This window comes from Chaetodon trifascialis, chromosome 23 (genome assembly GCF_039877785.1).
Source record: "Chaetodon trifascialis isolate fChaTrf1 chromosome 23, fChaTrf1.hap1, whole genome shotgun sequence".
Taxonomy (NCBI): Eukaryota; Metazoa; Chordata; class Actinopteri; order Chaetodontiformes; family Chaetodontidae; genus Chaetodon; species Chaetodon trifascialis.
In genome coordinates this window covers 6196829-6220845 of record NC_092078.1, presented here as the reverse complement: position 1 = coordinate 6220845, position 24017 = coordinate 6196829, and the positions used below count along the sequence as shown (strand labels likewise).

Below are 24017 nucleotides of genomic sequence, written 5' to 3'. Positions count from 1 at the left end.
AAGTTGTTATATGTCATTAACATTGGTTCCACTGCCCCCAAGTGGCCAAAAATATTAGTTTATTTACAGCACGATCTGTTACTCGATGCAACAGAAAAGCCATTTCGTCTACTAAGACAATCTGCTTAAGATAAATAGCAGCACTCTGAATGAGTGAAAATGACTTTACTGAGTTCCAGCGTTGCCAACAGCTGTGAAGTAAATCTTAATGTCAGTGCCTCTCTCACCATCCGTGGATGGATGACACCTTGTTGTGTGTAGGGTTGAACCATTAAAAATCCAAATATAGGCAAGCACAGTATCCATGAAATGCAAAAATAATAAAATTAATAGCTAAAATCATACCTCATGTTACAGTCTCAATATCTGGTGGGTTTCTTTTTTCACATATTGTTCAGCCCTTGTTGTGAATTGATGCATACTGGCTGAATTGTCTTTGTAAACTGGTCAAACAAGCTCATAAAATGTGTGCGATTGTGCTCCAAAAGAAGAGCGCCATTGTTATGGATGAACGCTGAGTCGTTTGTGTGAGCGTGTGTCCAACTAACAGTGTTGCACAGAGTCCATCTTCACAAAGTGACACTCCGCCGCCGTCGTCACTCGGCCGTGCGTACATTCCTCAGACTCGTAAGCTACAAATACGTGAAACTGCTAACCAGCTGAAATGTTTCATGTCACTTTTCTCCATCGCTGATGCATTTCACAGCCGCTTTTTGTCCAACTTTGCAGCATGAAATTCAAACTAAAGCGACAGATCACGGTGTCAGGGCATGCGTGGGACAGTTCGCAGGCTGATTATTGTTTTTCTCTGCAGTGCTCCTTCCCTGCCGCCTCTCTCCCTGCTCACTTTATGCTGTTTGCAGGCTCTCCTCTGCACACTGCTCTAACCAGGGGTCATGTGGGGCTGAGGCTGCCGTGCAGAGCTCTTGCTGGAGGGGCTTTCGGCTTTATCTCTCCTTGCCTGCGCTTCCCTGCGGTCTCCTCCTCTCTCTCGCTGTCTTTTTTTTCTGTACCTGTCTCCTCTGTGAGGGTTTCCACACTCCTCTCTGTGATGATTCTCTCATGAATTTTTCTCTTTGCTATATGAGACTGCTACCTCTACATCTCTCCCCTCTCGCTACCTCTCTGCTGCTCTTTCTCCCACTTGCCTGCCTTATAGTCTTGTTTTTAGAATTTCCTTATGGGTAATGTGAATTGAAAAAGTGTGAATTGTGCAGCAGCAACAGAGTGTTGTATGTGATAAATAATTTGGTCAGTCTGGAAATTCATGTACACCCTGATGGATGAGTTTGGATAGGGCTGCAGCTGAAAACTGATATATAGATACTTTATTCATCCCCAAGGGAAATTCATATTGTTTAATGGATTGTTTCCATTATCCATTAAAGCTGCAGTAGGTAACTTGTATAAAAGTAATTTTTTTGTCATATTTGCTAAAACTTTCCCTGTGCCCAGACAGCAGTACATGAAACATGTAATCTGAAAAAAAAACCGGCTTCATTGGTCCCACCTACTGCTCCTACTGCGATTAGCAAGAATCCACCACGCCCGACACAAAACAACCAATCAGAGCCAGAGGAGCGTCTGAGGGAGTGTCTGACATCTGTCAATCACTACTCACACACGCTGCGAACCGCCCCCTCCCTCTGCTCATGCTGCCGGCTGCCGCTCAGTCAAACAGCTCTGTGAGCGGCGTCAGGAGGCTAGCGGAAGCTATGGCGGAGCAACAGCCAATCACAAAGCAGACACTGCCCATACCGCCGCTGCCAACAACAGCATATACGGCTAAGGCAACAAATAACCATGAAGCTAATATGGTGATTGTTACAGTAACACTCAGCGCGCACGGTATGTTAGCGACTGTGAGTTAGCTTGTTTCCGATGCTAAGGCTAACATTACTGGTTGTCATGGCAGCCGCGCAGACGGCGCAGGGAGGAGGGGCTTGGAGGCAGGGCATGAGTGCAGCAGAGAGGGATGGGGAGTGACGTGAACTTGTGTTGGTTAAAATTTTCAGGCTAAGTCTGCTCTCTTCTCCATCTTACCTACAGCAGCTTTAATCTCATAAATAATTTAATTTTAATCATTTTTTTAATCGATCAGTTATTTATTCAGTTTGTAAAAGTCACTAATTTCCAGATCCAAAGGTGAAGGGTTCACATGTTTCGTCTGAGCAGCGCAGCGGTCCCAAACCCAAGATAATTCAGCATATAATCACATTTGACAGTGTTTGGTGTTTTTTCCGTAAATACGACGTTTGATTTATTGTGAAAATGGTTGCCAATTCATTTTCTGAGTGAATTGTTTTTGTAGCTAGAAATCATTACTCTTAAAGTTAATATGGAATTTGAAAGCTCATCCTTGATATTGGGAATTGTAGTTGACAAAAAAATCTTACCACAAGATCCAATTAGTAGCTTTTCTGGAGGTTTGGGTTGTATCAAACAACAACTTCATTGTTCCCTCGTGGAAATTTGTTCTGGGCTCAGTGCTGCGGTCTGTTGCTTCACATAAAAACGAAGACGCATCACAGGAAAATGAGAAACGTTTGACACAATGCTACACAGCTGCTGCACATAAAAACATCTTGGAGCATAAAAAAAGACATTTGACTGCAAATTTGACTCTGAGAACAAGTTGCAAAAAAAAAATGTGTATTTATTGCGCTAAATTTAGCCTTTGAGTCCAGCATCTTGATGGAGGCTGGTACCAAAGATGACTCCAAGCCTTATGATTTGTCCTTTCCTCCTGACAGCAGAGGTTTGTATTGAGAGAAGGGATGTTGCTCATGTCATACTGCCCTCTCATAAAGACACTCTATATGCTCATTTTCTTTCAGCCCTACTACATCCACCAACTGCATGCTGGCAAGCCTGCTTTTCAGTTGCACTGTTGGGCTGCCAGCAGCGCTGTAAATCCATATCTAATGATGCTCTCTAGGATTGCCTGGTAGAACACCACCATGATCTGGCTGCTCACTCCATGCAGCCTTAATCGACTTAGACAGCAAAGTCTCTGCTGCAGTCTATTGCACAGGTTAGCAGAGTGTGTTTCCCAGCAAAGAGGTCGTCTGCGTGGACACCTAAGTATTTGTACGAGGACGGTTGAGTGAAATCCAAAAGGTGATTCTGCTTTATTTCCCATCAGGTTACACTTGCCAATCTGGCAGCGGGGAGGGGGGAGGGGGGGTTAAGATGACCAGAACAGTAACTAATGATTTCAATTAGAAGACTCCCTCAAGGATATCTCAGCCCACTTATCCATGTTACTCATGAAATAATCCTTTATTTATTGAGCTGTAATGAACTTACACTGTGCAATGAGAGGCCAAGCCAAAGCCCGTTTCCCTCCGTGTAAATCCCCCTCTCCCCCTCTCCGTTATTCTCCTCTCGACCCTCCCCTCTCTTTCCATGTTACAGTTGGATTAGTCTAAAGTTTGTGCAAGAGAGAAAGACAGCCATTGTTTTTCCTCCTAATCGTTACATTTTTTTTGGCATTCAACCCTCCAAATATCTCTCCCTCGCTGTAGGTTGGCTTCCTAAAGACACAGCACCGCTATGAAATAGTGTTCACCTTGCCCGAGGTCCCAGCTCTGGGGAAGGATGTGTGTCCAGCACCAGTGCCCAGTCCACACCTCCGGATCACTGATATCACCCCGGCACCAGAGGGTAAGAGATCATGAGAGAAGGAGAAAAACAACATTAGCATCTGGGAGCTCATCGGAGTTTGATTTGTCTGAGCAGAAAATTAAACAAGTGAGGAAACATGGATCTGGATCAGGGATGAAGACAGGTTCCCAGTGCCTGGGCGGTGGACTGGTCCTGCATAGGTCATCAGTTCAGGAGGAAATTTAGCAACTATCACCCACTCAACTACTCAATCTGTGTGTCCTGTCCTTCTTTTACTTTTGCAACTAATTAGCTTAATGAGTCAGATGCTCTCTAACACCCCCCCCAAAAAATCATCTTGCAAATAGCAAACTGATTAAATAAGACATCATGCTTTCCATAGTAGTAGATTTAGATGGAGTTGGGTGGACTTCCTCCCAGGCTCCATAAAGCCCCAACAATCTCCACCAAGAGGTGGCATGTATGTTGCCTGAGAGACAAAATATAGGGCAAAAAAACTCAGGAAATCACTCACTACTCCTCTGAGCTTAATTGCTGTGAGTGCACGGTAATAACTGATAAGCATATTAACATTTTGATCAACTCGGAGCTCATCCCATCTGGGCAGTAAGAGGACTGTGCAGAGGTATTTTAGCAAATTAGTCAAACTGCAACTGTTAAAGTCAGGGGGTGGGGGGCTTGAAAAGTGAGGTGCACATGTCCCCTTATCCCCAGACCTATTCCTCAACAATTTGGTCAATGCATACACCGTCTGCAGTTAAAAAGGTTATAAATATGGGCACACAGGTGAGGTTGGGACCTTATAAAAAGGAGCCGACCAGGTGCCGGAGCTTAAGCATGCACCCCTCCGGTGTTGTCGAGGGGCCTTTGAATGCTGTGTTTGTTAGTTTGTAATAGAGCCTCACCGATCCTGCTGTTTAAGGCTGATATTATGAATATTTGTGATTTAAAAAGTAAAGTAATGGTTTATATTGTCATTTTGTGCGTAAGCGTTTTAATTCTGACGACAGTGTGACCTGAACCAGACACTTCCCAGAGGACTAATCGGTTTCTTAGTGCTCTCTTGTGGGCAAACTATGTAATAGTCACGCTGTTTCTAAAATACCAGTGTATCTACACCAAGCTTAATCGATCGGGTTTGCAATTTCTGACCTGTAACCCCTCCAACACTCTATGCTCAAGCCAAAAAGTGAACAACAAAGCAGTATTATGATGCAAGCCTGCAGCATTTAGTCTTCTCCCTCTTCGGTCAGGTCTGTGCTCTAATTTTCCATCAGAATGTTGCTTCAGTTCGTACAAGATAAATAATCTTTTGTTAATCCCACAGTGGGAAACGGCTGCAAACAGAGCTCTTGATTTGCATGTATGACTTAAATTACCTTTGAATTAGTTCAATGTGAAGCTTTAATATCAAGCTTTTCCCATAAACATAGTGCCTTATCCCAAGTTCTCCCCTAAACCACATACAATGCTGCATTCATGCAGACTGTAATATACGAATACGAAAAGCAAGTTTGCCATGTTGCTGTTACCAGCAGACCCGAGTGAACTGCTTTGTAAGTAATTCTCTGTGGTATTGTTGCAGGCTGTGCGTAGTACCAGATGGCCGAGGATTACAGCTGCAGACAGTTCACATAGTGTTAGCTCAGCAGTCCGTCTCCGAGGAATCATGCAAACAAAGCTGACCTTCAAATGTTTTCCTGTATTTCTCTTGAATTCCTGTCACCTGTCGTGCTGTAATAGTTTGGTAAACCTCAAACACCTGGTACCTGCCCGGGCTAAAAAAAAACAAAAAAACCCTCTTTGGTTGAACGTGTATGAGTCTCACCACTAAACCTACTTATTTAGGCTAAAAGTGATCCTGTAATGTTTCTGAGAGGCATGCCCGATAAATGCCTCTAACTGAAGGCTGCTTTTAGCTTAGTGTCACACCCTTTATGTTACATTGTTAGCAGCAGACGTGACTTTAGGTGTGTTTAATATATTTTTTTGCCTCCATGTTGACATTTTGTTCCTCTAACGGCATGATTATCTGCCTCCCATCAGCCTGATCCATATTCAAAACATTGCCTCACGCAGAGAGGCAAAGACAGAGTTTGTGTAGAAGAAGAAGATGAAGAAATCCAATCCCTCTTCTTCTTTGTGTTTCTGTGTGCGTTTCCCAGGAGGTCTGAAGGTGACGTGCGAGTACATGGCCCAGCAGGAGGGCGTTCTGTGTGAGGAGGTGCTGCTGCTGAGCGAGACCAACGAGGACGTCTGCGTTAAAGTCAAAGTCCACGCCAGAGTCATGGGTGAGGTTACTTTACCAATATAAATGATAATAATCTCATTTTTCTTCAGTCTCTACATTCAGTCTACACCGCAGCCTGTAGATGACCTTCTGTCGTCTTGATGGAGATCTGAGAGTGGTTTTCCACCCACATGTTTTTATTTTCAACAGCACATGAAAAACCTGAGGGCAAACACCAGAAATTCAAAAAAAATAAAAAATCTACACATCACAAAAATCTTTTACTCTTGGGTGAGATGCAACAGTCGAAAAAGATGAAAAGAACAGATCTGTGGAGCGATGAAGAGACTGTGACCTTCCTCAGTTGCCCTATTTCCACATTGTATCCAAATTGTTTTCCTCCTTTTAAAGTTTGATTGGTGCTATTTTAATTACTCCATCTTTATGCACTGACATATAATGTAGTGTGAATTCTCGTCTATAGGCTTTCAAATGACGACATTTTAATGATCAGATCTTATTTTTTTTATCAGCATTTTTATTAAAATGCCGACTCCTAACATCTTGGAGTTGCTTATTTCTCTCTCTGTTAGTTTCAAAGTGACATAAACTGAAGGTTGAACTTGTCCTGCTCTCTCTTGTGTGCTGCTGCCCCCTGCTGGTGACTCTGTGCTCTGGGTCAGAGTCACTTCAACAACTCTTTGTTAGTCACCACTAGCTTTTAAACATAGGAAGCTAAATGTGATTTACATGTTTTCTTCTTGCAAAAACCAATGATGTTGTTGATGTTTTATAATCTCTGGAACATATACTGTGCAGTCAATCTTTTCAATATACCAAGGGGACTGTCGAATCCTGGGTTTAGTGCAGTTTATGAAATGCGGTGTTCTTTTTCAATCTAATACATGCAGTCAAACACTGCAGCTTTAATGTTCTGCTCTCTTCTATTGTCAAGCTCCCTCAGGCAGAGACGAGCCTGTAATGAATTTACATTTTCTCCTCTTAAATCGGTGTCAGTAAGACTGAATTAGACGCTGGCATTTGTGTCAGCAGATGGAGAATTAGGTAAAGAGGGCATGTGTGTTTCCGTTTGTACCGACGTAAATGTAGTGCGTGCAGTAGTGTGTGTGTTTTTGTATACGTGCACGTGCGTCTGAGCATGAATGGCGGTCGTACTGTTTGAGTGTTTATTTTTACGGTCAAAGCGTGGCCTGAACATCTGTCCAGATGTATAGTATGTGTGTAATTGAGGCCTGGCTGACGACCACATCAAAGGATTAAGCCCTGTGTCTGCATCTGCTATTACTCTTAGCTGTACTACTCTATTTAGATCAGTGACTGAAAATAGTAAAAATACAAACTGGCAACTATTCTGATGATCATTAAAATCTTTCATTAAGCAAAACTAAAATCGTATTTGCCAGCTTCTCAAATGTGAGGGTTTGCTGCATTTCTCTTTTACATTGCTGTAAATTAGATCTGTTTCCCCTTTGGATTGTTTGTTAGACAAAATAAACAATTTCAAGATGTCCATTTCGCCCCTGGAAACTGCAAAGGGCGTTTACACCATTTATTGACAATTCAAGGATTCAGCAACTCTAAATAACTGATACTGAAAAAAGTCATTTGTTGTTGGCATATGTTACTTTTTGAAGTGTTGAAACTACTTTTGTGTGTCAGCACAGTTACTCGTGGCAGTGTTTTACATGATGGACACGGGGAAAAGAATGTGTTGCATTGGCCGGGAATCGAACCCGGGCCTCCCGCGTGGCAGGCGAGAATTCTACCACTGAACCACCAATGCATGTGTTACTGTTTTCTGTGCACTCCACCCTGCATACCCAACAGAAAAAAAATGTTCAAACTGTTGTCAAGAGATTTCATCACAATTTCCTGAAGCCCAAAGTAGAGTGATCAGTTAGCATTATTTTGTTGTTTCAGTAGCAGGATGTTGCTATTTTGAGTCACATACGAGATCTTGTGATTTGGAAACACTTAAATATCCTCCACAGTCTTCTGTGGAAGGGACATTGAGAAAAAGTGTTGTGTTGCATTGGCCGGGAATCGAACCCGGGCCTCCCGCGTGGCAGGCGAGAATTCTACCACTGAACCACCAATGCATGTGTTCACAAGTTTTTGTCTGCTCTGGAAAAATAAATAAATAAATAAAACCACTGCAGTTTGTGGTTTGAAGTGTTCCACTGTGAGGAGGTTCATGACAAAAAATGTTACTGTACATGTTACTGTACGTGTTAAACTCAGACTGGTTTGGCTGTAAGGACAAAGCTTAGCAGGGATCAGGTCCTCTGACTCTGTCCCCGAGCCCCCCTTGCCATCCAGGCTCAGTCTCAGGTGGTCCCATTAACTATAATAGCCATTATAACCATTATAATTGGCTAGCAAGATGTTGGGGAATTGAGCTAATTTCAAAACTGTGCCGTTTGAGTCTGTGAAATACATGCCACAATGTGTCTGATTACATTTCTAATTAGCACAGATGAGAAAGTGTGCTGCATTGCCCAGAGCTCCCAACACTAAAGTCTGGTTTCAAGTGTTCTACTGTGAGAACTTGTTTTTTCTTTAGGCTTACAGTGTTCAGATTTGGCAGTTTGTACGTCTGGGTTGTTTGCGGTCCTTTGTAACAATGCTTAGATGGTGGGCACGTGAGAAAAGACTCTAATCGATAGGATGTTAAGTTGAGTGGTCATTGATTGGAGGAAGAGTGGTCTGAAGGCTCTGGGATACCCAGTAGAAGAAGGTTATCTTACATAGTTTGCGGTTGCAGATCAAGTGTGGTTTCTTTCATTTGATTTGAACTGTTTGTTCTCTTTGGTCAGAGGGCGATCTGGTTGTGGCTTAACTCAGTTAAAACTGTGTTATAACTCCTGAAAGTCTTTGTGTAACAGCTCAACGAGTGAATTCCTTGCATCCAGAGCAGTTTATAATCTATGGAAATGAAAGTGTCACTAACCTTAGGGAAGCAGTTTGAACTTTCCGTGTGGGTGTTTGAGTCCATGAATGAATCCACACATGGATCTTGTGAATGAAGGTGTTTGGACGATGGAGTTGAGCTCACTGTTGCTCCCTTTCTTAGATGTTTTGCCCATTGTGTCAGGAGTGGTTGGAGCACTCGTCAATGAAATGTTTCAGGTTATGAGGAGTTCCCCCTCAATCTTTTCCATGATGGATATGGAGAAAAGGTGATATGTTGCATTGGCCCGAACCCGGGCCTCCCGCGTGGCAGGCGAGAATTCTACCACTGAACCACCAATGCATAAGTTACTGATTTTTGTGCCCCCACCCGTTACGCCGGAGGGGGAAAAAAAAAAATGTTCAAAGTGTTGTCCAGAGTTTTAATCACAGTTTCCTGAAGCCCAAAGTAGAGTGTTCAATTATTTTGTTGTCAGCATTACTTTGTTGTTTCAGTTGCAAGACATTGCTTTATTGAGTCACATACCAGATTTTGTGAGAATTGGAAACACATAAACGTCCTCCATTTTTGCATCATGGACATTGAGAAAAATTGATGTGTTGCATTGGCCGGGAATCGAACCCGGGCCTCCCGCGTGGCAGGCGAGAATTCTACCACTGAACCACCAATGCATCTGTTGACAAAATTTTGTCCATTCTGGAAAAAAAAAATGCCGAATATAGAAAACCACTACAGTTTGTGGTTTAAAGTGAGATCGTTCAATTCAATTCATTCAAGATCATTTAAGTCTTTCATTAAGCAAAAATTCAAAAACATTTGCCAGTTTCAGCTTAATGATTCAAAATTGGGTTTGGCTGATTCAAATGTATTAAATACTAAAAATACTTTTGTGTGTCTGCGTAGTTAATCCTTTTCCTGTTTTCCCTGATGGGGAGAAAAAGTGTGTTGCATTGGCCGGGAATCGAACCCGGGCCTCCCGTGTGGCAGGCGAGAATTCTACCACTGAACCACCAATGCATCTGTTGACAAAATTTTGTCCACTCCTGGGAAAAAATTCCGGTGTAATGCTTGTGTTCATCATTTCATTGGGAGGTTCCTGTGACCCACATGGGAGGGTCTTGAACTGCATGTAAGCGGATACCTCCATGTAGGAGCTGGCTGAGGGGGAACTGTTGCCCTTAATGGAGCGTCTCAGTCAGTTTCTTCTCCCACACTCTCTGTGTGCACACTGTACGGATTATATTCCTGCAGTTTGTGATCGATATCTGCCTGTTACCTTTCTTATCCACCTTATTAAAAATGCTGCCACAAGACTGCAGCAGCACAAGAAGAACACATCATTCTCGTTCTTGCCTCATCTCACTGGGATCCTGTGCTTTTCTGTTTTCGGTAGTGCACTTTGTGACTGTGTTAGAAAACTTCTGTAAGGTCTGTTTCCTTGTTTATGTTTATGAGATCTGCTCCGGGTCAGATACCATTTTGAACGTACACCTCTCTACAGTAGGGGTCTGCTCCTCTTTCCTCTAGCAGCTTTCTATTTGGAGAGGGGCGTAGTGGAGATCAGGTCTTCCGACTCCAAGCTGCCCAAAACCATTTCCTGAACCCCCCCTCCCAGTCATCGGGGTCCTTTTTAACAGTGCCAAGATGGTGGACATAATTTTTATAGGCAAGCCTTTCTTCATTCTGGACTTTGTTTTGTTGTTGTTGTTGTTGTTGTTGTTGTTGTTGTTGTTGTTGTTGTTGTTGTTGTTCTCTCATCTCTCTCATTGTGCTTTAAATGAAGTTAAATGTTCTAGGTCTTCCAGTTTGTCTGTTGTAGATTGGTTATGTCCTTAGTATTCTTTTGATGTGAAGAGCTGTGCAGTCACACAACAGGACTTGCGAGATCAGTAATCCCAGTGTCATCCTCCTCAATCTTTTCCATGTTGGACATTAAGAAAACACATGTTGCATTGGCCGGGAATCGAACCCGGGCCTCCCGCGTGGCAGGCGAGAATTCTACCACTGAACCACCAATGCGTCTGTTTTCACTTTTTTTCTGTGAAGAAGAAAAAAAAAAAAAAAAAAAAATTAAAGTCAAAGGTCTTCTGACTCCAAGCTGTCCCAAACCAGTCCCCGAGCCTCCCCCAGTCATCGTAGTCCTCCATCTATTGGTTTAAAACTGCTGTGGATTGCTGAGACCTGCGATTACCTGCAGTTGTTGATCTTTCTATTAACAGGTGTAGCACAGTGTTAAACTCACCTCCGATGATCAGTCCTGAGCTGGAGACGTTGTGGAGCAGAGAGAAGATTTTGAAGTTCTATGTTTCAAGCAGAAATTCTTTTCATTGGTCCTAATAACTTCCTCTGCAGTTCATTGGTCCATTTCTTGGTATCATCTTTGATCAGTATATAACTTTTGACCATGTTACTGAGTTTATTCAGTTCTGTTTTCTTCAGCTAAGAAATATTACAAACATCAGATGTACATCGTCTTTTATGGATCTTGAACTGTTGATTAACACTTTCATTTTCTCCTGCCTTGATTATTGTAATTCCTGCTACACACCTTGTTCTGCCTCTTGACACTCCTCTAGTCTTGGCCTTTTTTCCATCCTCCACTTTAACTGCAAAACAAAAGGCCATGCTGGTTTAGCCATCTGTGAGATTTGCTGAATCTTTGAACTGTTTCAAGCGACTTCTAAAAACATATTTTCATAGGCAAGCCTTTTCATAGGTCTCCATTCTTGACTTTGTTCTTTGTTGTTGTTCTCTGATCTCTCTTGTTGTGCTTTAAATTAAATATTCCAGGTCTTCCAGTTGTTAAAGAGGCAAGTTGCATCCTTAGTTTTCTTTACTCGTGAAGAGCTATTGTTTTAGCAGCAAGGGATTGCCATATAGAGTCACACAGCAGGTCTTGCAAGATCAGTAATCCCAGTGTCATTTCCTCAGTCCATGACGGACATTAAGTAAAGATGATGTGTTGCATTGGCCGGGAATCGAACCCGGGCCTCCCGCGTGGCAGGCGAGAATTCTACCACTGAACCACCAATGCATGTGTTGATGAAATTTTGTCCATTCTGGAAAAAAAAAAGCTGAATACAGAAAACCACTACAGTTTGTGGTTTAAAGTGAGAAGTTCCATTACAGAAAAAAAGGTCATTGATTGTGTTAAACTCAGCGGTTGGGCTGTAAGGACAGGTAGGAGGGGGCTGGTCTGTTGCAGGTCAGATGGTCTTTCGAACACGCACCTCCCTACAGGAGATGTCTGTTCAACTGGGTCTGAGGAATGACTTTATCATGAGAGGTCACAGCTTTCTTTTGTCTTTCATGCAAGCTTTTTTCTAGGAAAACCTTTCAGGGACACAGGGAAGACTGAGGTTATCTCACATTGGTCGTTCTCGCAGATCTAGCATGGTTTCTGTTGTTTGTTGTCTCTTGGGACAGTCCCTATTTCAGCAGTGAGAGACCTGACAGGTTTTTTTTACCTGTGGTCAGAAAGCAGATGTGGTCATGACTCAGATCATCTTCCTCAGTATCTTCCACAGTGTTTTCCATGATGGATATGGAGAAAAGATGTGTTTGCATTGGCCGGGAATCGAACCCGGGCCTCCCGCGTGGCAGGCGAGAATTCTACCACTGAACCACCAATGCATCTGTTGACAAAATTTTGTCCACTCGTGAGGAAAAAACATGACATCCAGATATAAATATATGAATTGGCAACTCTTCTGACGATCATTTAAGTCTTTCATTAAGCAAAAATTCAAAAATATTTGCCAGTTTCAGCTTAATGATTCAAAATTGGGTTTGGCTGATTCAAATGTATTAAATACTAAAAATACTTTTGTGTGTCTGCGTAGTTAATCCTTTTCGTGTTTTCCCTGATGGGGAGAAAAGGTGTGTTGCATTGGCCGGGAATCGAACCCGGGCCTCCCGCGTGGCAGGCGAGAATTCTACCACTGAACCACCAATGCATCTGTTGACAAAATTTTGTCCATTCTGGAAAAAAAAATGCTGAATATAGAAAACCACTACAGTTTGTGGTTTAAAGTGAGATCGTTCAATTCAATTCATTCAAGATCATTTAAGTCTTTCATTAAGCAAAAATTCAAAAATATTTGCCAGTTTCAGCTTAATGATCCAAAATTGGGTTTGGCTGATTCAGATGTATTAAATACTAAAAAATACTTTAGTGTGTCTGCGTAGTTAATCCTTTTCGTGTTTTCCCTGATGGGGAGAAAAGGTGTGTTGCATTGGCCGGGAATCGAACCCGGGCCTCCCGCGTGGCAGGCGAGAATTCTACCACTGAACCACCAATGCATCTGTTGACAAAATTTTGTCCATTCTGGAAAAAAAAATGCTGAATATAGAAAACCACTACAGTTTGTGGTTTAAAGTGAGATCGTTCAATTCAATTCATTCAAGATCATTTAAGTCTTTCATTAAGCAAAAATTCAAAAATATTTGCCAGTTTCAGCTTAATGATCCAAAATTGGGTTTGGCTGATTCAGATGTATTAAATACTAAAAAATACTTTAGTGTGTCTGCGTAGTTAATCCTTTTCGTGTTTTCCCTGATGGGGAGAAAAGGTGTGTTGCATTGGCCGGGAATCGAACCCGGGCCTCCCGCGTGGCAGGCGAGAATTCTACCACTGAACCACCAATGCATCTGTTGACAAAATTTTGTCCATTCTGGAAAAAAATTCTGGTGTAATGCTTGTGTTCATTGTATGGGTTCAACTCTGAGGGCATTAGCAAAGCTGATGTTTGTACGTCGGTATGAACAGGAACTGAAGGAGCTCGTGGCTTCGTAACAGCACAGAGCCAGTGTTTTAGCTCTGGTGATCATTCATTACATCGTGCTCTGCAGCTTTTTGTTCTGGAGACCTCCAAATGGGAGGTTCCTGTGACCCACATGGGAGGGTCTTGAACTGCATGTAAGCGGATACCTCCACGTAGGAGCTGGCTGAGGGGGAACTGTTGCCCTTAATGGAGCGTCTCAGTCAGTTTCTTCTCCCACACTCTCTGTGTGCACACTGTACGGATTATATTCCTGCAGTTTGTGATCGATATCTGCCTGTTACCTTTCTTATCCACCTTATTAAAAATGCTGCCACAAGACTGCAGCAGCACAAGAAGAACACATCATTCTCGTTCTTGCCTCGTCTCACTGGGATCCTGTGCTTTTCTGTTTTCGGTAGTGCACTTTGTGACTGTGTTAGAAAACTTCTGTAAGGTTTGTTTCCTGTTTTATAAACTTTTTTTAATGTAGCTTTTATGAACTTGGGACCTTTAATTATTAATTCCAGCTTTATTACTTTAATTAGCTGTAAAGCCTTGATAGTAAACACACTCATGCCTCGGTGTACAAACATTAATCCCAGTGCTGCTAATAATGAGCATCTTGCACCAAACTGATTAAAAAAAAACATAAATATTCATCAGTTAATATTTATTTTAGAAAGATGGCAGACTAGAGCAGCCTCACCTTGATGACAGTGAGTATCTCACCCTGGAAACGTCTTAGTTTACTCTTTGGGATGAAAACTCCATATTACCACACTTTGCCTGAAATTTGAGTACCTGTAATATTTATTCTCTCTCTCTCTCTCTGTCGTTTATCTAGATCGTCACCACGGCACACCCATGCTTCTGGAGGGCGTTCGCTGCATCGGCGTGGAGTTGGAGTACGACTCTGAACAGAGCGACTGGCAAGGATTTGACTAAAGCTTAAGCTCCTGCTCCCCTTCCACCTGAAGTACACACACAAATACACAAATATATACACACATTTGTACCATCATAGACCTGTACAGAAACCAAATTAAACAGAACACACACCAGCCAACTTCCCCCGGTAGAGCATACACACAGGTGATTTAGTGCCACGTAATGTGCGGTCACTTTGGATTCAGAGGAAATTGATATTTGCGTGCTGAAAACATTTACATACAAAAACATTTCTCTGCTGTGATTTTGTCAACATCGACAGCCTCTGAACGGACAGTTTGTCATTTCGCTTCATCCTCTGTAACATAACCTGTGTTTTCCTCCCTGAACCTCTAGGGGGCAGCAGCGCTCTTTGAATCAGCCTCAGCTCCTTTTCTCTGCCTCTTGTGCTCCTTTTCCCGATGTGAAAACTGTACAAACTGTATCCCACAAGGGTTTGTAGGTGAAGGAGTAAACAAGGGCTCTCTTATGAACTAAGCAGCTTGAAATTTATGAATAGGAAGGAATACAGACCTGCACAATTCAGGGAAAAAAGGATTGATCAGCAATGTGGAGCATGTAATATCTCGGTTAGACCATAAGGGGGCACTGCAGACCACTGTAACGCTCATGTACTGTGAAGCTTTTCTTTACTGCAGTTTTCAGCATTTAAAGGAAAAATCCAACTATTTCATGAATTGTAGTTCACTTTTCTGTTGTTCTTATTCCCCCTCAACCTGCCCTGAGAACGACTGCTGAAGTGCATCTTTTCTGCATTTTACCAGGAAATCCCAAAGAACATGTGAACTAATTTCAATACAGTAGGAGTGTGTGTGTGTGTGTGTGTGTGTGGAAAGCAACTTCAGCAGCAATGGAAAGACCTCATGCGCTTCAGCTATAAGGCGTTAATGTACTGTGGTAGAAAGAACAGTAGCAGAAAGAATCGCTTTGTCGTTTATTACGAGGAACTGACACCAAAATCTGAAGTTTAGTGTTTGTTTTCGATCTTTGGAACATTTTTCTGCTTCCAAACTTCTTTATTGTTGAGCTGCAAACATTTTGACATGATACGTTTTCCCACTTTCACCAGAATAAGGAAAAACAAGAATTAGTCAATTAGTCAACCAAAATAATGAGCGATTCTGTACTAGATTAATGATTTAAGACATTTTTCAAGCCGAAATGTGAAACATTGTCTGATTCTCGCTCTGCAAATGTGCGGATTTACTGTATTTATCTGTTTTATGCTTTGATAAACTTAATATCTTTGGATTTTGGACATCTGGAGGTGTCACCTCGGGCTATGAGAAATTGGGACATGTTTTTCAGTATTTTCTGACTGAAATATTAAACTAATCTAAAATGATCAGTGGCTTCATGGAGGTATGAAAATCACCATGCATTAAAGTGTTTTGGGAGGATTTTTCCTTTAATAAAACCTGCTGCAGCCGTTCCAGAAGAGTTCAGGAAGGATCTGTTTCTTTAGTTTGAATTCATGAAGCCTTCAGAACACACATGTGACTCAAGTGCCTTTCATAGCACCGTCCTGCTTCTCATCTAACCCGAAGCTCTCTCAGCATCTCCTGTCACAAACGGTACCTACCAGACAAACACATGGAGAGCCGCCGCCTGCCCGTTGTCTTTGCAGAGTCCAGTCCCTCCTCTTCCATCGGCTTGCTTCAGACTGGTGTGTCCGACTCAGTCCCGTCGCTCTGGTCACAGGACGAGTGCAGATCAGAGAGAGCTGACAGGCGCGATCACTTGATGAGTTACCTGTCAGCTCTCCTTCATTTACCTTTGTACTTGTGGAGCAAGTGCCATGATCTGGCTGCACTGTCTGAATCAACATTTTCTCTTTGTTTTACCCGCCCGGATACATCAGCCTTAAAGGAAACGATTCTGTGTGTAAAATCTCAACATAGTCGACCACAAGCTGTTGGTGTAGTGCAGATTAAGTAGAGTTATTTGATGTTTGCTTGCCTGTAATATAGGTCAGAGCCTGGTTTGTTTCTTCTTAGCGTGAACCTGAAGTGCTCAGTAGGTCACTGTTTGAAGAATGTAGCAGCTCATTTGTTGATATCTGCTCCCTCTGCGTGCGATTTGTATTTTTTAATGTCAAAAACTGAATAAAAACGTGTGTATGTCTGACTTCTGTTCCTTCTTGTCAGTTCATCGCAGGAACACTTGGTGGCAGTCTGCGCCGCCAAGCCGATGTCGCCTCTGTTACACTAAATATCTGTTTTCATGTGCTTCCAGTGGAGATCGAGAAACTTTCGGACGATTTTCCTGTAAAATAATGACGACAAAGCTTCAGATGAACGTGAAAGAAATGTAGGTTAATTTCACTTAAATAATAACTACATGCATGTTTGTGCAGTGTGGCTTCACCTCAAGAGCATCGAGTGTGTTCTGTTATATTGGATTTAAACTGGTGTGTAAAGAGGCAGAAATCAGCCCCAGAGGTGTGAGAATAAACCTGTTTCTAATAATCAACAAGTAGCTTTAAGACAACGATTTATTTCCCTTTTATAGAAACCGCTGTTCAGTCCCTTTAACTGATCGAGCTACAAAATAAGTCAGCTTTTTCTTGTGTTTCTTTTTAGTGTTTTTAAGTCAGAAATTTCACTTAAAATTGAAGAATATTTGAAAACATGCCGATTTAAGAAGATTTTCTACGCTCATCAAAAATATCACAGCCTGAAAAGAGTTTTTATATAATTCCTGAATGTTCCAATTAATGCAGCGTGGATGTCTTTGTTCCTCCCTTTAAAGGCTGATTTGCATAGAAAGCATCAATGGTTGTTCCTAACGACTTGTTACTGATTAATCCTCAAAGTCCAAAAAATGTGTTTTTCTCCTCCTGGCATTTACCTGCCTCCTCGAGTCTTTGATTAGCTTCAGATATGGAGGCATTGCGCTTTTTCTTCTTCTGAATAACCAAGGCTGCTTGAAAACGACAGAACAGTTGATGTGAATAATTGCATTCACACTTCTGAAGGATTATTTAGATGTGAGGTTTGCCGTGGAAATTTCACTTACAGCCCTGATTCCAGATCAGTTTGGACGCCGCGTAAAACAGAACAGAATGTGATCATTTGTTAATCCTTTTTGACATAAACTGAACTGAAAGCAGCACAAAAACAATATATTTAAAGTTTGAGCTCATCTGCCTCACTGATTTTTTTTTTAAAAAAAATATCTGCTTATTGTGAATTTGATGCAGCAACATGTTTCAAACAAGTTCAGACAGGAGCAACTAAAGACTGGGAAAGTCCAAAAACACCTGTTCCACAGGTAAACAGCTGGATTGGTAACAGGTGAGAGGATCGTGATTGGGTGTGAAGGGGCGTCCTGGAAAGGCTCAGCCGTTCACAAGCGAGGATAAAGCGAGGTTCATCACTTTGTGAACACATGATTGGATGAAGGATTTTACTGCAGGAGCTCAGGAACACATGTGGGTTAGTTCATTTATGAATTTTTGTTCAGGTTTTACAAAGCGCCCAAAGGTTTGAAGCAGAATCAGAACAGAAACTGAACCGAAGCAGCGGCAGCAAAGCTTGACGCAGACTGCACTGAACCAGCTGAATGGCGCTCCAGTCCGGTCCAGGGCCGGCTGTCAGGGGAGGGCAGGCGCAGCCTCACAGGGGAGTAAAAGTTTAGTTTGAGCTGCTCCTCGACCTGCTGCCTCTCAAATCCACAATTTAAAGATAACGATGAACATTTGGGGACATTAGGAGGCATTAGAGCGTCAGTGAGAGTCCTTTCTTATCATCACACTGAAACCAAACTCAAAGCTTCATGTGGAACTTTATTCTCATGACTGACAAACTACAAAAACAAGGAAGCGATTGAAAGGCTCGTTTCCAGACATTACATAAGCTTAGATGAACACTGCTGTAGAAAATGTAAATAAACTCCACAAAATGCTGCAACACTGGCCGGTTTGTCACAAATATCCCTCACCAGCAGCTCTAAACTTTCATACTTTCAAAACGTGTTTTATACGGTTTAACACTCAGAGCTGGGTTTGGGGGTGTTCGCGTGTGTTTGGGGCCTGACGCTAAGAGAAGAGTTTGGAGGAAAGTCTGCAGGGCTCGGCGGCCCTTTGCTGTCCTGTGGGATGGTTTACGTCCTGCAGCTGAACCCGGACCCCGCAGCACCAAACACGCCATTATTACAGACACCAGGGGAAAAAATGACCTTTTGACCGGCGGCGGCTGCGCACCTGTAACTTTTTCTTTTATCTTTTTTATTTTTGATAGCGACCAGGAGCTGCGGAGGGACCCATTTTGTACAAAAAGAGGGAGAAATCTATTTAATTTCATACTTATTTGGCTGTTTTTTCAGACGTCCTCTGTTATTATGCACATTTAAAGTCTTTTTGTTTATCTTTTTCATTTTAACAAGTGTGTGTGCGGTCATAAAATCTGCTTTAAAACGTGCGACGCAGGAAAACATTTTCACGGCCTGTTAATGAGGCTACAGAACAGTTGGTCATTGTTGACTGTGGTGGTGCTGTAGTGTTTGCAGGACATGCATTAACCACAAACTGAAATTATTCATGTGCTGGTTTGAATTGGTGATAAATATAATTCATCTCTGAGCTCTGCAGCAGGTCAAACGAGAGAAAACTATCGATATGAAGATCTTAATTTAGGAGCAATTAATCCACAGTTAGTCCCTTTAATGTCAGAAAACTAACAAAAGAAAAATATGTTGTGTAGCTTAAAATTAGAACTTGTTTTCTCCAAATGCGCATCTTTATAGTACGTAATATTATTTAATCATTTCGATATCTGTTATGTGGAACTGCGCGGTGAAGTTATTTTATCAGCCTTTTGTCTCCTGACACCTCGGCAGCTCCTGTAGCCTGTGCGCTTTGAAACAAGGCCACGTTTGGAGTGGCGCTCAGTAGCTTTACAAGCGTTCACTGTGAAGCATTAAATTTCGTTCAAATTAACCGCACCTCTGCGCGCTGCTCCTGTTGAAGCCTTTTTAGCCATTCGTTTGAACGAAATCATAAATTCTACAGGTTTGGAGTTTTCTTATATTTTTTGTTTTCATGTCCTGCGTAATTTACTGTATTTCGCAGATAAATTGCGCCACAGTTGCGCAACATTATTTCAGATGTCTGCATGCGAAGAAACTGCGCGTAAACGAAAGTTGAGTAAAGTTCTGAGACTCAGGGGTAGAAAATGTGTATACTGTGTATTTTATTACTCAAAGAGGCCGTCCAGTCACTGAGATTCTCTCACAGAGACGAGGCCCGTCCGTCCGTCTGCTGATGTGGGCTCTAAACTCGAATAAATGGTGCGTAAAGCGCAGCGTCCACCACACCCCTGCGCATATTTTCCAGTCATCCTCCGCCGCATTTCTCCCTCCTCCCTGCCCACGTTTTATTTCAGCAAAGCTCCATAAACGCACCTGCAGCCTCACTAATTTTTCTCTCTATCACCTCCCAAAAAACGCCCCGGCGCGTCTGCATCCAGTCCCGCAGCAGCAGCAGCAGCTCTGCGGCAGCCGCACCGGCCGCTGCGCATTTACTTATTTTAATAATCACACACCCCACAGACACGTATATGTGACATTATCAAAATATCCATATGAAACATCTGCATTACCGCTGCCTCATCTCGGGGCCTGGGGAATCATACATCCATGCATTAGCTGTGATTAAACAGAAGCCTGCCGGAAGCTGCTCTCCTGCTGTTTTTGCGGTGATTGATCGCAAACTGAACTCTGCTTGTTGAAATCAGCTCTTTCTGAAATGAAGTCCATACAATGTTTGGATCTCTGCATGAAACCGCAGCGGCCGAATGTTTGCCATTCCTGCACAGATTTGTCTGGAGCTCGTGTGGGATGTGTGAACTCTGAGTGGCCCGGTGCCCTCCCTCTGACCTCTGGGATTACAGTAATCTCTGTTGATTGATCTGATTGATCAGGTTCATCTCCACGAGGCCGCAATCCAGCCGCACACGGGGGGGACGTAGATGAGGCAGTCGGTGCGTGGTGCAAACAAGCATTTTTTTCGGCCTGCAGGCATTTGGAAGCAGAGAGGAGATCTGGGTTTTTACTGGGCATCGGTATCATGCGGCTCGACATATGCGCAGTTATCTGCGGTAATTCAGTGTGAGCGGGATTTTGAGTGAAGCAGAAACTTAACTGGGTTTTGATTTGATCATCATCATGACAGAAAACCCATCAAGGGCTCCGTTTTCGCCCTCGTTTGCATTGGTTTCAGGCTTGTGGTTAGAAACCTACACAATAATCAAATTATTCCGCAGTAAAGATCCGCCGGAACTTTTCAAAAGTAAGAAAAGTTGTTTATTAGTCGATCATACTGATGAAGTCATGATAGAAACACATGAAAGACAGGTAATGAGAAGTGATAAACCTGCAAAATAAAATCTAACTGAAGCTGAAGTCACTTCCGTAATCTGAGTAAAAGCAGTCACACAATACTACTAAATACTTAAAATACTGCATTCAAATAAAAGTCCTGTTTTTAAAACGTTTCCTGGGTACAAATACAAAAGTACTGTCAGCAACAAAAGAAGTACTCATTATTTCAGAGTGTTGTACAGATGGATCAGCATGTAAACATCATTTTAATGTGGCAGCTGGTTGAGATGAAGCTCATTTTAACTACTAAACTGTTTTTATTTGCAATTTATTCAACAGCAATGCATCATTTTTGCCTGAAATATACAATATATTAGTTAATATCTGTAATGTAAACATGTAACTTCAGTCTTCTTCAAAACTGTTATCATTTACTTCATTTTATATTGTATAGAATATACAATAAATAACTATATAGCATATATATACACACAGTATATATATAAATATGTATTCCCTCTGAAATGTAGTATCATTATAAAGGAGCAGAAAATGAAGATACTCAAGTAAAGTATCTTAAAATACAGCTTAAGTAGAGCTCTTGAGTAATTACTCCATTAATCCATTAATATAGAAGATCTATCCTGACTTTTCTTCTTATTTTAGGGTATTTACGACGTGCATCAGGCTGCTAAGAAAGGCTGAATCGGAGGAGGTGTCAGTCAGTCGGCACACATCCTTTATGGTACATTTTGCAGCAAACGCAGCAACCAAAAAATGGTTAAAACATTATAATCACAGAATGACACAAAAAATGGCTCCTAAAGGCTGAAATCAAAATAAGGGCAGTCTTCAGAGAAAGTCAAACGTGGTAAAAAATCTGCTTTTTGGTGGCTTTTAGTTGTGCATCAGTGAAGGCAGAGAGGGTGAAAACACTGGAGAGAAGGAGGAAGGAAGAGTGTGTGTGTGTGTGTGTGTGTGTGTGTGTGTGTGTGTGTGTGTGTGTGTGTGTGTGTGTGTGTGTGTGTGTGTGTGTGTGTGTGTGTGTGTGTGTGTGTGTGTGTGTGAGCACAGCAGCAGCAATCAGTCCCCTCTTGTCTCGCTGCTGAGTGCAGCGTCTGATTGACAGTTTCTATTCATCCTCTGTGAGATTAGGCCAGCTGAAAGGAGTAACGACCCATGGCTGTGAGCAGTAATTACGGCCTCGGATAAGAAAAATAAGAAAAAACACACACGGCAAAACTATAATTATATAATCCCGCTCAAAGCCTCCCTTTTTTTTATTTCTTGCTGCAGCGTTTTCAAAGATGTTTCACCTGTAAAGAGGAAATTCCGCCCAGTGTTTCAGTCATTCCTGCGACTGAAATTATCTCACAATCACAACAAACTACAGGCTGCGCCATCAGCATCAAGCTGGCGGAGGAGGACGGGCTGGTGTCGGATGAGGATGGCTCTGTCTGTGTACAGTAAATGACTGTGAATGAGCTGCTTCACGTGCAGTGGAAAACAAACTAACCTCGCTTTATGCGCCTTTCAGCGCGCGCAGCTTCCAGCAGACTCTGTGTTAACAGCTCATTTAGCCGCGAGCGTCTGCAGCAGTGCCATCAGCACCAGAGACCCGAGGCAACTGTGGATGGAGAGGGGGGTGGACAAAAAAGCAGGAACACCTGTTGAATCTAATATCTGCAGCTCTTTGGGCGTTTCGTGGTGTTACTCTGCTGGACTGTGTGAGAGGGCGTGTTCACGTTTGCTGGAGGCCGCTGTCTTATTGTTAGACTGTACAGGTGGTGCTCTGTGCTGATGTGACTTATGTTTGCATTTTTTACATTTTCTTATCACAAACTGCTATTTTAAACAAAACTCATTATGTGTTTTATGCAGTTTCGTTCTCGTCAGGTTGAATAGGCCTCTGAGGCAGCAGGTAGGGACTCACAGGTGAGATCCAAACCCTGGATTTTAAGTTTATTTCTCTTCATGGCACCCACATTTTCTAATTTGACTTAGACTCTTGATCCTGATAAGAAAAACTAAATTCTGGATCACATTTTAATGAGGAATGCATTCAGAAAAGCAAACCCAAACACTTGAATGAGGCTGTAAAATTTAAATGTGACTACAGGCCAACTGCTGTAATGTAAGACTGACTGACATGACTTCATAAAAAGCCAATATTGGCCTTGATGTATCAGCCTATACTTCTGGGACTATATGCATGTTTACTAAGCATGGCAAGGCACATTTATTTCTAATTACATTTCATGCCCAGAGTGCTTTACACATGAAGAAACAAATGATAAAACAGTAAAAGCAAACAGGCAAAATGCACTCAGAGTAAAAACAAGAAACCAATCAGGAATTTAAAAAAAAAGAATTAAACAAAGGAAGAAATAAATGTGCTTTAAAAGAAAATGAATTAAGAGCAGTGGTAAACAGACAGGTGTTTAGCTTGGATTTGAAAGGAGTCGGCATTGTCTGGAGTCTGAGCTCTTCTCTAATCTGTTCCACATCTGAGCAGCGCTGAGCTGCAGGCAGCTTGTTAAATTTGGACTCTGGGGACAGCCGGTAATCCAGAACCAGCTCACCTGAGAGGGCTGCGAAGTTCTGGACTGGCTCTGACGTCGTGGGCCCAAACCATTCTGTGATTTATGGACAAACAATAAAATGTACAAGTGCGACAAACTGGTGGCTGATGTGGTGATCTGAGCAGGCGTTACATGGGTCCTTGTTACAACCCTGGCAGCAGATTCTGGATCAGCTGAGGCTGTCTGATCGCCCTGTTGGACAGACTTTGCACAGACCTGCGAGCAGCCCGCCGCAGCAGTGTGAATCTCTCTCTTTTTTAGGATCCTATAGTGGGGATTTTAAGGCCCATGCATGAGTGAGATCGTGATGCACTTTAGCTGAAAGTTGGACCTCACTGGGTCAGAGGTGCAGAACTACTTTGCGCTCGCTCCTCTCTGCGGACCAGAGCTCAGGACTCGGCCCTGAAACACGCAGAAAATGTCAGAGTGAGGGGAAACCCGGCTGGTTTCAGAGCGGAATAGCGCCCACAACCATCGTCTCATGTCTCCGTGCCTGATCCCGGTCTGCAGCGCCGCTCATCCTCTTGTCAAAACGTGCCCCGCCAGCGGACCAATCGGCTTCGACCCTGCGTGGACAGGAAATGACGTGCGGGGTTCCTGCCTCTGTAAAGTGT

The 24017-nt window shown here is 42.6% G+C and overlaps 1 protein-coding gene and 10 non-coding genes across 11 annotated transcripts in view; 1 reads left to right on the top strand and 10 right to left on the bottom strand.

Annotated features, from left to right (window-relative positions):
- The window catches only part of adissp (adipose secreted signaling protein), a 32527-nt gene extending 15900 nt beyond the window's left edge, over window positions 1–16627 (top strand). Inside the window, exons 4-6 of the mRNA XM_070993688.1 lie at window positions 3528–3666; window positions 5793–5918; window positions 14397–16627. Coding sequence (XP_070849789.1) covers window positions 3528–3666; window positions 5793–5918; window positions 14397–14497 — 366 coding nt within the window. The 3' untranslated portion in view covers window positions 14498–16627. The remainder of the gene's footprint in view (window positions 1–3527; window positions 3667–5792; window positions 5919–14396) is intronic.
- On the bottom strand, window positions 7591–7661 carry trnag-gcc (transfer RNA glycine (anticodon GCC)). Its single transcript has one exon. It is a non-coding gene; the product is annotated as a tRNA-Gly (tRNA).
- Window positions 7907–7977, bottom strand: trnag-gcc (transfer RNA glycine (anticodon GCC)). Its single transcript has one exon. It is a non-coding gene; the product is annotated as a tRNA-Gly (tRNA).
- Window positions 9390–9460, bottom strand: trnag-gcc (transfer RNA glycine (anticodon GCC)). The gene has a single exon. It is a non-coding gene; the product is annotated as a tRNA-Gly (tRNA).
- On the bottom strand, window positions 9736–9806 carry trnag-gcc (transfer RNA glycine (anticodon GCC)). The gene has a single exon. It is a non-coding gene; the product is annotated as a tRNA-Gly (tRNA).
- Window positions 10738–10808, bottom strand: trnag-gcc (transfer RNA glycine (anticodon GCC)). The gene has a single exon. It is a non-coding gene; the product is annotated as a tRNA-Gly (tRNA).
- Window positions 11753–11823, bottom strand: trnag-gcc (transfer RNA glycine (anticodon GCC)). The gene has a single exon. It is a non-coding gene; the product is annotated as a tRNA-Gly (tRNA).
- On the bottom strand, window positions 12352–12422 carry trnag-gcc (transfer RNA glycine (anticodon GCC)). Its single transcript has one exon. It is a non-coding gene; the product is annotated as a tRNA-Gly (tRNA).
- On the bottom strand, window positions 12675–12745 carry trnag-gcc (transfer RNA glycine (anticodon GCC)). The gene has a single exon. It is a non-coding gene; the product is annotated as a tRNA-Gly (tRNA).
- Window positions 13021–13091, bottom strand: trnag-gcc (transfer RNA glycine (anticodon GCC)). Its single transcript has one exon. It is a non-coding gene; the product is annotated as a tRNA-Gly (tRNA).
- trnag-gcc (transfer RNA glycine (anticodon GCC)) lies at window positions 13367–13437 on the bottom strand. The gene has a single exon. It is a non-coding gene; the product is annotated as a tRNA-Gly (tRNA).
- Window positions 16628–24017: the final 7390 nt, after the last annotated feature.